The sequence below is a fragment of the Xiphophorus hellerii genome, chromosome 17 (genome assembly GCF_003331165.1).
Source record: "Xiphophorus hellerii strain 12219 chromosome 17, Xiphophorus_hellerii-4.1, whole genome shotgun sequence".
NCBI lineage: Eukaryota > Metazoa > Chordata > Actinopteri > Cyprinodontiformes > Poeciliidae > Xiphophorus > Xiphophorus hellerii.
Genome location: NC_045688.1, coordinates 20,873,445 through 20,888,530, shown reverse-complemented (window position 1 = coordinate 20,888,530; position 15,086 = coordinate 20,873,445). Strand labels below are relative to the sequence as shown.

General features: G+C 39.9%; 1 protein-coding gene across 1 annotated transcript in view; it reads right to left on the bottom strand.

Moving 5' to 3' along the window:
- Positions 1-1,069: 1,069 nt before the first annotated feature.
- The window catches only part of strap (serine/threonine kinase receptor associated protein), a 25,326-nt gene continuing 11,309 nt past the window's right edge, over positions 1,070-15,086 (bottom strand). Inside the window, exons 4-9 of the mRNA XM_032588970.1 lie at positions 13,871-13,943; positions 11,781-11,880; positions 11,482-11,619; positions 5,620-5,756; positions 3,036-3,185; positions 1,070-1,803 (exon numbers count right to left, since the gene is read on the bottom strand). Coding sequence (XP_032444861.1) covers positions 1,742-1,803; positions 3,036-3,185; positions 5,620-5,756; positions 11,482-11,619; positions 11,781-11,880; positions 13,871-13,943 — 660 coding nt within the window. The 3' untranslated portion in view covers positions 1,070-1,741. The remainder of the gene's footprint in view (positions 1,804-3,035; positions 3,186-5,619; positions 5,757-11,481; positions 11,620-11,780; positions 11,881-13,870; positions 13,944-15,086) is intronic.

Below are 15,086 nucleotides of genomic sequence, written 5' to 3'. Positions count from 1 at the left end.
AAATAGCTGGTAATGCAGAATTTAAATGAAAAAATGTAGCATTGTCAATATGCCACATAACATATCACAGTTCTGTTTATAACGAGCAGAAAAATGCTACCTTAATGTCTTACTGAGCACATGGGCATATGAAATTCTTTGTAAATATGTAAACAATGATCATGTTGACAAAATGACTTTCCCTTCTCCTAAGGAAATGTTTTAAACAATTATGGAGAAACGGTGAATGCCAGTGGAAGGGATTCAGCCATATTCATTCAGCTGCACTGGTAAATCTATATGCTGTAAACTCACTTTGACAGTTAAAGTGCCCCCTATTGGTTAAAGTGGTGTATGTCTGCAACAGCAGCTCCTGGCAAAAAAGGCAAGACTCCAAAAGAACAAACGAATTTCATCCAACTGTACATTGTGGCTTTGCTAAAACATACACCTGCTGCAGTAATGACAGTAATGACTGTTGTAAATATGACATGTCCTGATGAAGTAAATCTGACATTTAGAATTTCCTTTTCCTAAACAAGCATCTAATAGACTGGCTTCTTATCCAGGCGAAAACCATCTGCCGCTCTGGACTTCTGGACACAGGCAGCAGCTCCCATGACCTTGTCTTAAGCAGGTCATTAATGAATGAAGGCTCAATTCAGGAAACATGTTTCCAGTTAAATGATCACTTACAGAACATAAGTTGTGGTAATTGGTTCACTGACAACATGAAGAATAACAGAAATGTCAGCTGAAGGGGAAAAATGACAGAACTCCATGTTTGTGGCTCAACACTGAATGGTTGGTAGGATGTTGGTGGACAGAAAACATCCTGGCAGAAACACGTCCAGGAGAACCATAGTACTGGAGGGTCAGTAAAGTCAAACTAGAACTACCACCCAACAATTCATTCTTTTTTATAACTTTTGAGTAATGTTTTGGATTTCTTTTCTTCCAATAAATATTAAAGCTGAAGTTTCAGACTCTATTCCAACATACAGAATAAAAAAAAAGAAATACCCCATTTGACCTTCAACAAATTGTGTTAAAAATGCACAGATTAATAAAAAAAAACACAAACAGTGGGCTGTGTGGATTACTTACAAATAAAACCAAAGTTAATTTATTTTATACTGGACACAAATGAAAAAGCAACATGGAAAATCCAGTGACATTTCTTCCTTTTCCAGGTTACCACAAAACAATATTTTTCTTTTATTCCGACATTTTTATGACTTAACCAGTAAAACACCAGCAAATACTCAAAGTCATCATGTTTGGAGAAATGAAATCACCTCGCCTTCAGCACAAACTGTGCAACTACTTCTGGTATTTCTGTAACTTTGAACTGAAAACAAATGCCTTGGTCCAGCTTCTTAAAAGCTTAATATTGAAACCAAAACTGAGCCAAGCATCTTAACATCTGGGGGTTTTGCCAATAACAAGGAATTTAAAAGAAGTTGAGGTCTTCAGAACGTGGCTGATCAGAGAGAAAGCAGGCAGCAGGCAGCCTCGACTCACAGCTCTACTGTTTTCCTCTGCAGCCAAACCTGTCCTCGGAGGACTTTAAAAAAGAAGAAAAGGGTGTATCATTATTGGTCAATGACAAAGAGAGCACTCAGAATACCAACATCAGTTCCTGGTGGATGGAGATGTTTTGGATTCTGTTCCTTGATGTGGCCTGGTAAAAGACACTGCAGCAACCCCGTGACGCTCATCGCCTCTTTGTTTCTCTCTTTCCTCAGCTGAGCCTCCGTCCTCAGGCTTTGATCTCAGGGGTCGAGCTGTACAGCTGCTCAGAGTTCTCTGTTCCCAGGTCCTCTAAACACACAAAACCGCAACACAAGTAGTTAGAAGTGCAGGAGCAGAGTTTCCCTCAGTGCATTATAAACATGGTGGGCCATCAGGCTTAGCATTGCTTATTTATTTTATTTTTTTAATTATTGCATTTTTTTTATTTACAGTTGGTGTTTAGATATTAATCTTCTAGTCTTCCAATAATGCATAACTATCAAGTGATATTTTCAAATTGCCTGTCATCTTTAAAAAATGTTTTAACTCAAAAACTTGCTGGGTGGCTGGATGACTGCCCTCCTGCCCCAAGCCCTGGGCTTCGCTAGTTTTCTGGGGAAACCCTGCAGGAGAATGACTGAGCGATGCGATGTACATCTGTACATCTTTTGATCATCTGATTTTCTTTTTAGAAGCCAACATTAAAAAACAATAAACAACTGGTTATTTGATTTTCGTTCTCCCACTTTGGAGCTCTTGTCATGTAAGTGACCATACCAGGCAATGCAATATGAACAACAGGCCTTTTTTTTGCTTGTTTTAAAGTTATTTTTTGTTATATGAAATAGAAAATAAAACTTTTTTTTTTTTTTAGATCTGTTCATCCTTTTTGACACTGAAAGAGATAAATGCTTAGTATTTTAAATCAAATAAGTGGGGCGCTGGGTGGCTCAGTGGGTAGAGCAGGTGCACCGTGTCCAGAGGCTGTGGTCAACGCCGTCCTCGGTTCATTCAAAAACACACTAGTGCCAAAACAATGTATAAAAATAAATAAATAAATCAAATTAAATAACCATTTGTTTCTTGTATAATATTAACAATTCCTAAAAGGAAATTCAAATGACCAAAAGATACAGTGGTCCAAAGAGTTCACTCAGTTGTTTTTTCATTGAGAATCAAAAATGAGAACAACTTATTTCATTATTGGTTTTCACATGCAGACTCCTGTGAGAAGTTCGGTCAATGCTACATTTAGAATGGAAGACATTGCTGACATGGTGCTGATTGGATAAGCCAGCTGTTTCTCTCTTTCCCCTCATTGCCTCCCGTCTCTCTCGATCACATGGGCAACCACAACAAACGTTCCTATAAAACATCTCACCATGTGCAGAAAGAAGAAAGGGCAGTTGAGCTGTATGAAGTATATGAATTAAATAGAAATCCAGGCAAGAGAATATTTTTTTAATCAAATCATTGTAAGACTTGCTCCAATCCTACTGACGATGTGACAGAAATTTGTTAGTGATCAAAGTGAGAGTTACCAGGAAGAACACATTTCCACAGGCCATAGGTTTTCCCCACTGCCGTCTGCCACAGTCTGAGCGTGCCGTCCTCAGAGCCACTGGCGTACAGCTCCCCATCAGGACTGAAGCGCACACAGTGCACTGGACCAAAGTGGCCTTTATATGACTCTACAGAGAGGACATCACAGAAAGCTTGAAGCCAATTAACAACAATTAACCACATTAACTCTTGTAACATATGACAGGTGTAAAAAAACGAGATCAGCCTGGTTGATGACACCATTTAAATTGTCTGGATGACAAAACTTTTGAATATAATGTAAATCACTGAACAGCTTAGCACCACAGGACATTAAAGACCTGCTGCTGTTGTATCAACCCTCCAGACTTCTCAGGTCTTCTGGTTCTGGTTCTGCTCTGCATCCCCAGAACCAGAATCAAACATGGAGAAGCAGCATTCAGCTTCTATGCACCACAAATCTGGAACAAACTTCTAGAAAACTGTAAAACAGCCAAAACACTGAACCTGTTAAGAGTCGCTTTTGATTAAAAACAACTTTAATATTGATTAATACATTTGATATGTACTTGCTTCATGATTTTGCTGATACGTGACAAAATGTAATGTATGATGCTTGTATGATAATTTGTTACTGTGTGATATTATCAGGGCCGGCCCAAGGCATAAGCAAACTAAGCAGTCGCTTAGGGCCCCCCAATAGAGCTGATTTTTTATTTTTTAGTAACGATTTCTACCATTATGATGACAAAAAACACACAATTTCACTATGAAGTGCTCTGTTTTTACAATAATACATTTGATGATGTATGTAGAAATTATTATTTTATGGACAAAAAGAAAAGAAAAAATTGCTCTTGGGCCCCGCACGCTTTGCTGATAATATGAGCTGCCGTGCAATGAGCATCCACACGTCCAAAGCTCCGGTAGAAGATAAGGTAGCAAAACAATGTCTCAAAAAGGACTTATCCTTCAGGTAGAAAGAAAAGAGGAAGAATAGAAAAAAAACAAGATAAAGGTTTGTCTTAATATGTCTTTGTAATGTAATGTTTATAAAAAAGATTTGTGAAGATTGCTAACAGAAAATTTGCTTTATAGCAACCTTGAATGATTCAGTTCAACAGCCAAACATTTATGCTAGGGTCTTTGTGTTTGTGTGAAGCTGAGTTTTAACTTTACATGAGTTGATTCTCATGGTGGCTCTGGATATTTATGAGGTATTTTTGGCTTCACAACGCCATGTTTGATAACGTTTTATAACAATTAAAACTTCTCAATGTTTGATATTGTCTAGCAAAATGTTTTCCATCAGGCTACATGGCTACTACATTAATATATCAATGAGCTGTTCTAAGATATAGTTGGAGATTTGTTGTTTCCTGCTGATCATTTATGTGGCTAAAACACAATATTTTTACATCAACTTCTAAGTTATGTGAAACTTCTGTTAAAATCATTTCAAGGCTCAGAATCAACCTGTTACCGGTCCACATTCTCAGGGGAGAAAAACTCACCTGGTGTAAATGAAATTTTTAGCTAATGGAGTAACGCTTAACAGAAATTAATTTAATCATAGAATGTCATGAATATGTGCGTAGGGCTGCAGCGATTGCAGTTTTCTGGCCGGTTACTGATCTTTAAAAAGCCTGACCTGCCGATTTTGATTTTGGCTGGTATGAATTTTTTTGTCTGAAATGTCGCTAAATGTAGCAAGAAAGTCACTGAGTTGGCAACAGTGGGGTGAATATTGTTAACTGCAAACTTGCAGACCTGGCCTGGCCAGGTCTCACTGCAGAGCAGAAGAGGACAGAGACTGATTTTTAAACCTTTGCTGACGAAAATAAGATCAGTGGATAAGATGTGCTTCACGTGTAAGTATCGGCCGATCACAATCCCCCAAAATTAACCAAGAAATCGACTGGCTGATAAATGTATCCTGTGTTATAAATGCATAACGTATAATGCAAACAGCACCATCAGAGATGCAATAAGTTTAAAGCAGTTGTGTGAATGATCTAACCGTTGATTCCAGAAATCTACTCTACATTGTTAGAAGAGTAGATTTCTTCTACTCTTCTAAGCGAAACCAAATTTCGCTTAGAGCCCCATAGAGGCTTGGGCTGGCTCTGGATATTATCATGTAAAGCATTTGAACTGCCTTGTTGCTGAAGTGTTATATATAAATAAACATGCCTTTGTCACTTAAAGCCTGCAAAGCTGTTACTGAATTAATAAGAACAAGAGAGTACTTTTGTGATTTAAGAACAGGATTCCTTAATACATGAAGAAACTGCAAAGTTCTTCTTTAAGATGTTAACCTTACCTACTTCCTTTAAACCAGTTAACAGCTCTGAGACAGAATGTTTGAATTTTACATATAAATATATATTTTGCCAAGGGATAACATCAGCATAGCATCCCCAGAGAATGCTCCTATTTAATTAGGTCATATGTTGAAATATTTTTAAGTTGAAACACAACAGCCTTCTTTCTGATCATCCAAAGAAGTTCCTCTGTATAATCCTCTGATCCCAACAATAATCTGGTTAACAACATGCAAATAAAAAGTTTCAGTACTCTTACCCAACTCTTCCTTAGTGCTATAGTCAAACTTGTATAGCTTGAAGTCATCACCGCCAGCAACAAAGAAGTCCTTTTCTGGATGGAGGGAGGCTGAGTTGATGGGAGCTGGTGCCTCCACCGTCTTAATAAGGTCCAAGCTTAACAACAAAAGTTACTGGTTAGAGCGCACAGGGATTATTTAGAGACGGCTGACAATCAGCTCAGATTACTATTCTATGCATTTATGTATGTTTTAAACACACATATTTATGTATACATACATACATAAATACGCCAGCATTGATTTGTCAGTTCTGGTTCTAAAAACTAAACCAAGAAAAAATGCAGAAGTCAGAATGAACATCAACCTGTGAAAAATGCTGGAAGTGTACTCAACAGCACACCATACCAACAGCTGTTGAGATGTTGGTATGGTAATACCAGTGGATTTTGACACCGGTGAAAATAACTTATATAGCAATATCAAATGATGACGTCAGTTAACTGGGCCTGACCTGTGCAGTGCAATATGGTAATGATTCCTATAGCTGTTTGGAAACCGCCATTAAACACAAAAGCAGCTGGTCAGCTGTTTTACAGTCTAAACTGGACTGAAATTCACAGAATTAGCCGATACCTGTGAGAAGGGAAGGATATACAGTATACTGTGTTTTAGCTGTAGCTCCTAGCGGCTACCTGGCTAGGTGTGGCTCTTTCACACTTAGCTGTGCATCAGATCGGCTCCCTTCTCCACAAAGACAGAATAAACCAGTCAGCTAAAAAAACACTGTGAAACACAGACGTCTTCTCAAAAAATACATAAATAACTGGAAGCTTAGTGCAAGGCTCAAGCCATCGCATTACATGTGACAGGAGAACATTTTCTACCCGTTCTGCCAGCACCGTATCCTTGCGTATCAAGGGCACCAAAGGATACGACGATTACTCAGAAACAGAGAAGAGTCTAGCTGCTAAAGTCATGTCTACTAACTAACATTTAAATCACTGGTTCATTATTGGTAAATCAATGCAAACCACACTGCAGGACAGGAGTCAAAATTAGTTTACGTTTATATTTATTCATTTCTGTCAGTGGTTCTCAAACTTTTTTCATTGATGTACCCCCTTAAAAATATATTTTTAGTCAAGTACCCCCTGACACGGGCAAAACATTTTTGGAATAAAAAAGAGGTACAGTGCTGTAAAATCACTGATTTATTAAAGCCAAACAACTTATATCAGTGAACCTGACAAATACTGTACATCCATATTGCAAACATTGCATGGTTAAACAAAAAAGAAAAACAGAAGACGGTGACCACCAGGAAGGTATAAAACCAGTCAAAACTGAAATATGCAAAACGCTGCTAATTTATATTGGTCTCTGTAATGGTACAAAATTAAATATATACATAAATAACTAAAATGTGTTCACAGAAATAAATCTATAACTTAATTATAAATAAATTATATTTTGTTTACAAAATAAATTAACTTAATAAATAAAGATTTGCTCACAAAAAAAATAAACGTTACCTCTTTTAGGATCAAAATAAAGAAGATTGCACTTTAATCACTTTGCATTGAACATTTGATTTGATTTGAACAGTATGTAACAGGCAGTGATTTATGAACAGGAAAAAAATTACTCAGTACATTTTAGTGAGAAATATGGGCTTGCACCTCACTGAGGATCTTTGTCATTCTTGGTGGCAGGGAGGCAACTGCAGTGATCAAGCTCTTCTCCAGGCACAGTCTGTTTCTTTGCTTTGTTTTGATCAGCATCATTGCTGAGAAGGAGGCCTCACATAAATATGTGGATGCAAAGGGTAGCAGCTGCTCCAAAGCTTTCTGTCCCAGCGCAGGGTGCTCCTGCCTCACACACATCCAAAACTGTGTGAGAGTGGATGCACCAAACTTCATCTGCAGGCCACGGTCAGATGCTACTTCCATCCGTTTTTCCTGATGACTGACAGGAAGCTTGCTTCTGTTTGCTTCAGACAAGAGAAATGGGTTTCTCACCCAATCCAGCTGTGCAGATTTCTCATCCATGTCAGCAAAGTAGGCGTGAAAACCACTGATCAAGTTAGCCAAATATCCCACTATGGCTAACTTCACCGGAGCTGTCGCCACATCCTCACTGGAGAGAAAAGCATCCAGCTGAGGAAAGCAGGTGAAATCCTCCTGATCACATGCCCTTTTCCACATCTCTGCTTTCTTCAGGAAACCACCCACCTTGTCATACAGGTTTCAGGATGCTGGTGTCCTTGCCCTGCAAGGACATATTCAGTTCATTCAGTTTCCTGAATATATCTGCCAGATAGCAAAGCTTTGCAAGCCAGTCCGTGTTCTCAAACAAGGTGGCATGGGGAGATCCGTGCTTTGTCAGGAAGGTGTGCACTTCAGCTCGCAACTCAAATAGCCTGTTCAGTACTCTTCCACGAGACAGCCAGCGCACTTCAGTATGCAGGAGCAGTTCTGTGTGTTCCGCTCCCGTATTTTCACAGAGGCTGCGGAACAAACGTGCGTTAATTGGCCTTGACTTGATGAAGCTTATAACTTTAATGCTGTCGTTCAAAACATCGTGAAACACAGGGCTCATTTTCTTGGACGCTAGCGCTTCCCTGTGTATCACACAGTGCGTCCACTTGATGTCGGGATTCTCTTTTTTAATCCGCGCTATGAGCCCTTTCGCGCTGCCCGTCATTGATGCAGCCGCATCTGTGCAGACGCTGCTGCAGGATTTCCAGCTGATAGCGTTTTCAGTGAAAAACATGTTAACAACATTAAAAATGTCCTCTCCGTTTGTTCGCCCCTCCATTTCTTTGCAGAATAGGATGTGTTCACAGATGTCGTCCGTGTCAATGTACAAATGCAACAAGTTGCGCATTTCCACTCACATCTGTGGATTCATCCAGCTGCAGTGAAAATGAGTCGCCAAGTTTCCCCACAACTTGTTCGACAATGTCTGTGCCCATGTTATCTATTCTGCGGCAAACGGTGTCATTAGACAGAGGCACAGTTTTTAATGTATCCGCTGATTTTTTGTCCAGCATAGTTTCGGCCAATACAACAGCAGCGGGGAGCAGTAGGTCTTCCGCTATGGTGAACAGTTTTTTGGCTTTAGCAACGAGCAAAGACACCGCGTAAGAAGCCTCCAGGGCTTTGGCTGATGTAGTGGAGGCTTTTCGCATTGTGGCTTGGGATGACTTGAACTCAGAAAGTTTTCTCCTGAAGAACTCTGGTGGCTTACCAATGTGACATCCATGTTTTGTGGTGAGATGCCGCTGGATGTGCTCCGGCTTCATGCTAGCGTTGGCTAATTTCTCCCCGCAAAAAAAACACAGTGCCTGGAGGGGGTCAGAGATCGTGGACGTAAATCCCATTAAAACATACTTTTCCATGTACGTTCTGTACTTCGTCGGCTCTGGTTTTGCCTTCTTTTTCACTTTATCTGTACTTTCAGCAGCATTGCTGCTACGCTTTAGCCACGTCTCCATAGTTACAGTGTAATCATGATAACGACAGGTCGTTGACGAGTGCCCTGGGTCCGTGGGTCAAACTAACTTGGTGGGGGGGTCCATTTTATTTTAAAGGATATTGAAACTAAATACTGAATATAAAATTCAGTGCATGAACACACATTTATATTTTATCGAACTTTTTACAAAATATTTTTTCCCAAGACTTATTATGAGGAGCCTACTGATTTTTTAAAGATATTTTGAAAAGCTTCACATACCCCCTGCAGTACCTCCATGTACCCCCATTTGAGAGCCACTGATTTATGTTATATTTTCCTCGATGCACTAAATGCATTGTGTGATTTTGTACATATTTATATATGACAGATATATTTCTTTATTTTGAAAAATAATAAAGATTTGTTTGGCCAACTACAATAAAAAAGCAGAATAGCTTTTATTGTATTATTGTGGAATATTGTCTGTGATATTACAGGTATTTAAAAACTGTATTATGGCATCATTACTTGGCTACATCACACAGACCAGAATTTCCCCCAGTGTAATATATAAGTGGTCCCCAACCTTTTTATTACAGCATACCTGTCAAGACTTGGCAATTTTGCTGTGGCCTGGGGGTGAGGGGGGTTAGGGTTAGGGACGGTCAGATAATGCTTCTGCATGTTGGTGTTCCCACCAAAGCCTTTTTTTTTTTCCCCGATTTTCCAATGTCCTGCAGTGTGTGGTGTGTTACTTGGTGGTGTGTTGAAAATGCCCGATCTAAACTCGGGCATATTCAACATCGTCTTGGCCCGATTATCGCAGCCTGTGGAGTTTTTCCCGACTGGGGGCGAGAACGCAGTCTGTTGAATGTGACAGGTAGCCAATCAGAAAGCACTGTGACGTAAAAACAGAGGGGAATCCCAAACAGCTGACATGGCAACTGAGAGTCTGGTGGACATCGGAGGCGATATGTGGAAATGTTTATTACTATGTGTAAAGGTCATTTTTATATATGTTTACTATATGTGGTTATGTTTATTCAGTTAAAAATGTTAACTACAAAAAAAAATAACTCACCTCCAAATCATAGAGCAGCAAATAGAGCGGCTGCTCCCGCCATCTTTTATCAAACGCCTTTTCTTTTTGTTTCGTCTTTTATCGCTTAAAATGAGTCCACAAACTATCACTACTGTTTCTACATCGTCATCCGTGTTTGATTATTCTAAATTCACATATGGTATGTTGGGGTTTTACTGGATTTTCTTCTGGAATCGGTTCTGTGGTGTGTTGCTCCTGCCGTGTGGCTGGACTCACGAACCAATCGAACCTGTTGGACTTTTACCGGCTCGTGTCGTGTGTGGTCACAGAGGTTTGGAAAATTGGCGACAATCCTTAAATCGTGCCGTGTGAACCAGACTTAAGACTCACAAGCTCTACTCCTCTCATCTCGTCCATAGTTAACGCTCTCAGACTGTGGTCGCTATGATAACGTTTACATATCCCTTCAAAATAAGATACAGATGCGCCACAAAAACGAACATTTTACTTTTATGAAAATTTTAACTCACGATAACGACTAATGGGAACCCTGAGCTTGTTTCTCTGCAGCCAGACGGTCCCATCTGGGAGTGATGAGAGACAATGACACCCGAAGTGTTGCTTATGCACAGGGTGCTTGGTCTCTATGTAGTGAAACAGTTTGAAGGCTTCAATGCCTCATTAACGAGCCGGTCACCATATCATGCAGAGCTTGTAATGTGGGAATCACCTACCGGGATAAATCCATTCTCCTGTCTCTTCTCTGGCCCTTTTCCCCTTCACAAAGAAACTTTCCAAAGACATCTGATCTGTTTCTTACTCATTTTGTTGCTTGTGGGCTCAATGTTGGCGTGCAAGACGTAACCGAGAGAATCCGGTTAAAGAATTTTCAAAATAAAAGATCCTCCTGACTCAAATAATACATAAAATGGAAATATTTAATTATTTCTTGCGTGGCCCGGTACCAATTGGTCCACGGTCCGGGGGTTGGAGACCACTGTATTATAAGACTGGCGGGAAACCAGGCTTTGCTTGTCCCCCCACCAGGATTAGCATTGTTTATTTATTTAAGTCTTTTTAAAATGATTGCATTTATTAAGGCTTTATAGTTAGTGTTCAGGTGTTAATCTTCCAATCTTTTAATAACACATAATTATCAAGTTATATTTTCTAAATTCCTCTCAACTTTAAAAATTTTTTAGCTCAAAAATATAATGGGTCACTGAACGAATGACTGTCCTAGCACCCAACCAATGGACTTAGAAAGTTTTCTGGGGGAAACCTTGCACCCCTACAGTGCACTGCTTCAGCTAGGAGAGGAAACAACATAGATGTACTTGTGAAGCATTAAGTGACCATGGTGAGAGGGTAGCAGTACCTCAGAGCGTTGTAGAAAGCTATGGTCTTTCCATACGTTATCACAAGTATCTCCCCGTCAGCAAGATACTCCATACTGCTCACAGACGTGTCAAATGTGAGAGTCTTCACTTCTTCCATGGATCTACTGTCCCAGAGCCTGGACACACACAGTTTCCAATGTACAATTGTTTCTCAGCACTGAACTGTTTGACAGTTTTGATAGTTTAGCAGTCAACATGCAACTGGAGTCTGTCTGAAATGCAAGTCTGACACCAAGTAACATGTAGCAGAGGAAGTCTGAGAAGACAAAATACAAACCTGACAGTTTTATCTTCGGCAGCAGAGAGGATCTGACTGTCGTCGTTGCACCACAGAGACTTCTTTATGGCTGAGCTGTGACCTGCAATCTCCTGAGGAGCTACAACACACACAAGCAGCCAAGTCAATGGTCAGCCTAGCTAGCTTAACATCACTGCTACTGCTACTTGCAGCAGGAAGCAATAGGTTTCATTTGCTGAGCTTTAGGTACAGGACGCTTCTCTTCTGACATGAGCACAGTTGAAGGCATACGGTTCTACATTATAGATGGCATGTTATGTGGTAGTTATCAATGATGCTATGCTAGGTTGCAGGTCCAAATGGCATCAGGTCCAGGCTCCTGATGTGCTGTGCAGATCAAAAGAGTGGCATCATAGAATACATGTTCAGCCTGAGCCTGAAGCTGTTGAAGATCTCCTGTGTGGAATCACTACCAGACACTAAACATCCCAAAGACCTCGGCAGCTACGGGCCGGTGGCCTGACTTCACATCTGATGAAGACTATCAACAGGCTGGTGTTCAGCCATTTATGCCCCCTGGTGACGTCCTGGTGAAAGCTTGCCTACCAGCCTGGTCTCGAGGTGATTGACTCCATCATCCACCTCCTGCACCGAGCTCTGACCCAACTGGAGAAGCCTGGGAGACAGACAGACGTGCAATACCAGCAAAAATCTTCCAGTGGAAGATTTTTGCTGGTATTGCACGCCTGTCTGTCAATAGTCTGTTGTTTTGTAATGCAAAAATAGACATTATGTTAACCTTTCATTGCCTTCCTATGCTATCCCGCTCAATTCTAATCTCTTCACAGTTCAGTCTGGGCTTTCTCCCACTGCAGTGGATTCCTACACTAAAATTTCTACAATCAGTGAACAGAAGGAGAGGTTATGAACACTGACATCGATTTTCTGCTCTGTTTTAGAATTATAGTCTGCCTGTAGTTTCGGCAATAGCAGCAGAGGAAGTGAATGAAGCTGTTCAGTCTGTTGGCCATGCTTCCAAATATTGAATTAACATTATCAGCCATCTTGTTCAGCTCGGCTCTTCTCTCTTCGCAGTGGAGGATGGTTTTTAAGAAGTCGGGTTTCAGAATCTTCAGAACGCCATCTGCATTCTTCTGCAGATGGCGTTCTGTTCTGTTTGCTCGGCAGATTGTAGTTCTAGCCAAATGACTCTGTGTAACTTGGCTTGTACGTCAGTAACATGACACAAACAAACATCACATTACAATTAGATATCATGAGCCAATCAGATGTGAGAACAGTAGAGTGACGCAATATACAATAAGAAGATTGGCTGAATAGAGAAAAAGAAAAAAATAAATTCTAATGTTTACATTTATTATTTTGACATTTAAAAGCTTGCAATCTGGGCGTGCCGTGGTGGCGTAGGGGATACCGCGACCCATATTTGGAGGCCTTCAGTCCTCGACGCGGCCATCGCGGGTTCAACTCCCGGACCTGACGATATTTGCCGCATGTCTTCCCCCCTCTCCTTCCCCGTTTCCTGTCAGCCTACTATCATTTAAGGGACACTAGAGCCCACAAAAGACCCCCTGGAGGGGTGAAAAAAAGCTTGCAATCTATTGAGTGTCTGGTTTGTCAGCCTTGCTCTTGTTTTAGGTCTCATGAACAATCTCATGTAAATCAGGGTTTAGAGGTAAGTCAGTATGTAAGGTCACAGGTAACTCCTTTCTCCTCTGAAAGGATGCATTTGATTTGTTAGTCAGGGACGTGGTTGACAGTGGGTTATTATTAGTTCAAACTATTCAGCTGTAGCTTTATTCCAATGGCCACATTGAAGTCTCCCAAACTAAACACTGTAATAGAACAACAGTTTAAATTGTTCTGAACCTATTGAAACTGACACATTAACCATCTAGCTAGTCAAAATAAAGACATTTTAGTTACTAAGAGGTTCTAAATTTTCAATCATTTTTCAAGTCTCACTCTTTATTTTATATTATCTAACATGCCTTGGAACACTTGTACTGTTTGGACTTTTCAACCCATAAAAATCAAGGCTGCCACTTTGCAAGAGAACCAGCAAAGAAGGATGGTCTCCATGTTTCTTTTCCAACAGGCTGACTTACCAGCATCAGGTTTGCTAAGATCGTAGATGCGCAGAAGCTTATCATTTCCTCCAGTCAGCAGACAATTGCTATCCTGAAGAAAAGAGGCAGGTCATTTAATGGACAAAGCAGTTTACCTCAGGTCTGTCACATGCAAGTAAAACAGAGGGCTGTTTGACAAAAGTAGAATTAAGAAATCCAGGATAAGAGACAAAGCCAGGCTTCACATAGCATCAGTTCATCCTGACTATCAGTTTCATAAAGATTAAACCAGGCTGAGGAGGTGCAGCTATGTGGAGCCCAAGTACACCTTGCTGCAGCAAACAGAACGGGACGGACCATTGTCAGTCTTATACCTTACATGGAAATGGGACCATTGGACTCAGGAAATTAATTTCCTATATTACCCTTGGCCTCCCGTTTTTATTTTCTCTTGAAATTTGTGATATATCGTCATCTTTAGGAATGAGTTTCACTGTCAGCATGTATTTGAACTTCTCTCTTTTATTTACTTCAGCGCAGCTCACAGTTTTTAACAAATTCCGTAACTTTCTGGGTACTTCTAAATCTGCTTCTTAGTCGCATCTTTTCGGACCCCCACACTCTAAAGGTGTGGGGGTGGTAACACAACTAATATAATTACATTACTAAATCAGAACACCACCAAGTCTTTATTATTTAATATTAATTCTGGCATTACTGGAACCGTAAAAAACAATTTCTCTAATAAAACACCATCAGAGCTAATTAAAATGACATGGACAAGACCTTCATACATTATAAATAATACCTATATATATCCATCAATTATAGGGGGAACAAAAGAAATTGTAAAATACAATTTACAATGTATACATGAGAAACTTAATTGAGCAAAAGTCAATAACACCCAAATGCATTAGGTTCACAGAAGAATAACAAATATGGTTGTTACAACCAGGGTTGTTAGACAGACACAAGGAAAGATTCACATTTTTGCTTCTATGGTGTCATATGTTATTCTAAGAGACTTTTTGTTGGTAGAGTTCTATGTACAGGAAAAAATAAGATGAAACTATTTAATCTATCAAATAGTTGGAAATAGTTGGTGGAAATTTTCCTTCTCTAAAACGATAAAATAAAACACATTCATAGAATTACAATATCAACAATTTGTGCATCAAGTAAAAGACTTGCCATAGGTAAATGTTATCATTTAGTTTGGTTAAGAATAGTTATTGCACTATAAATAAATAAC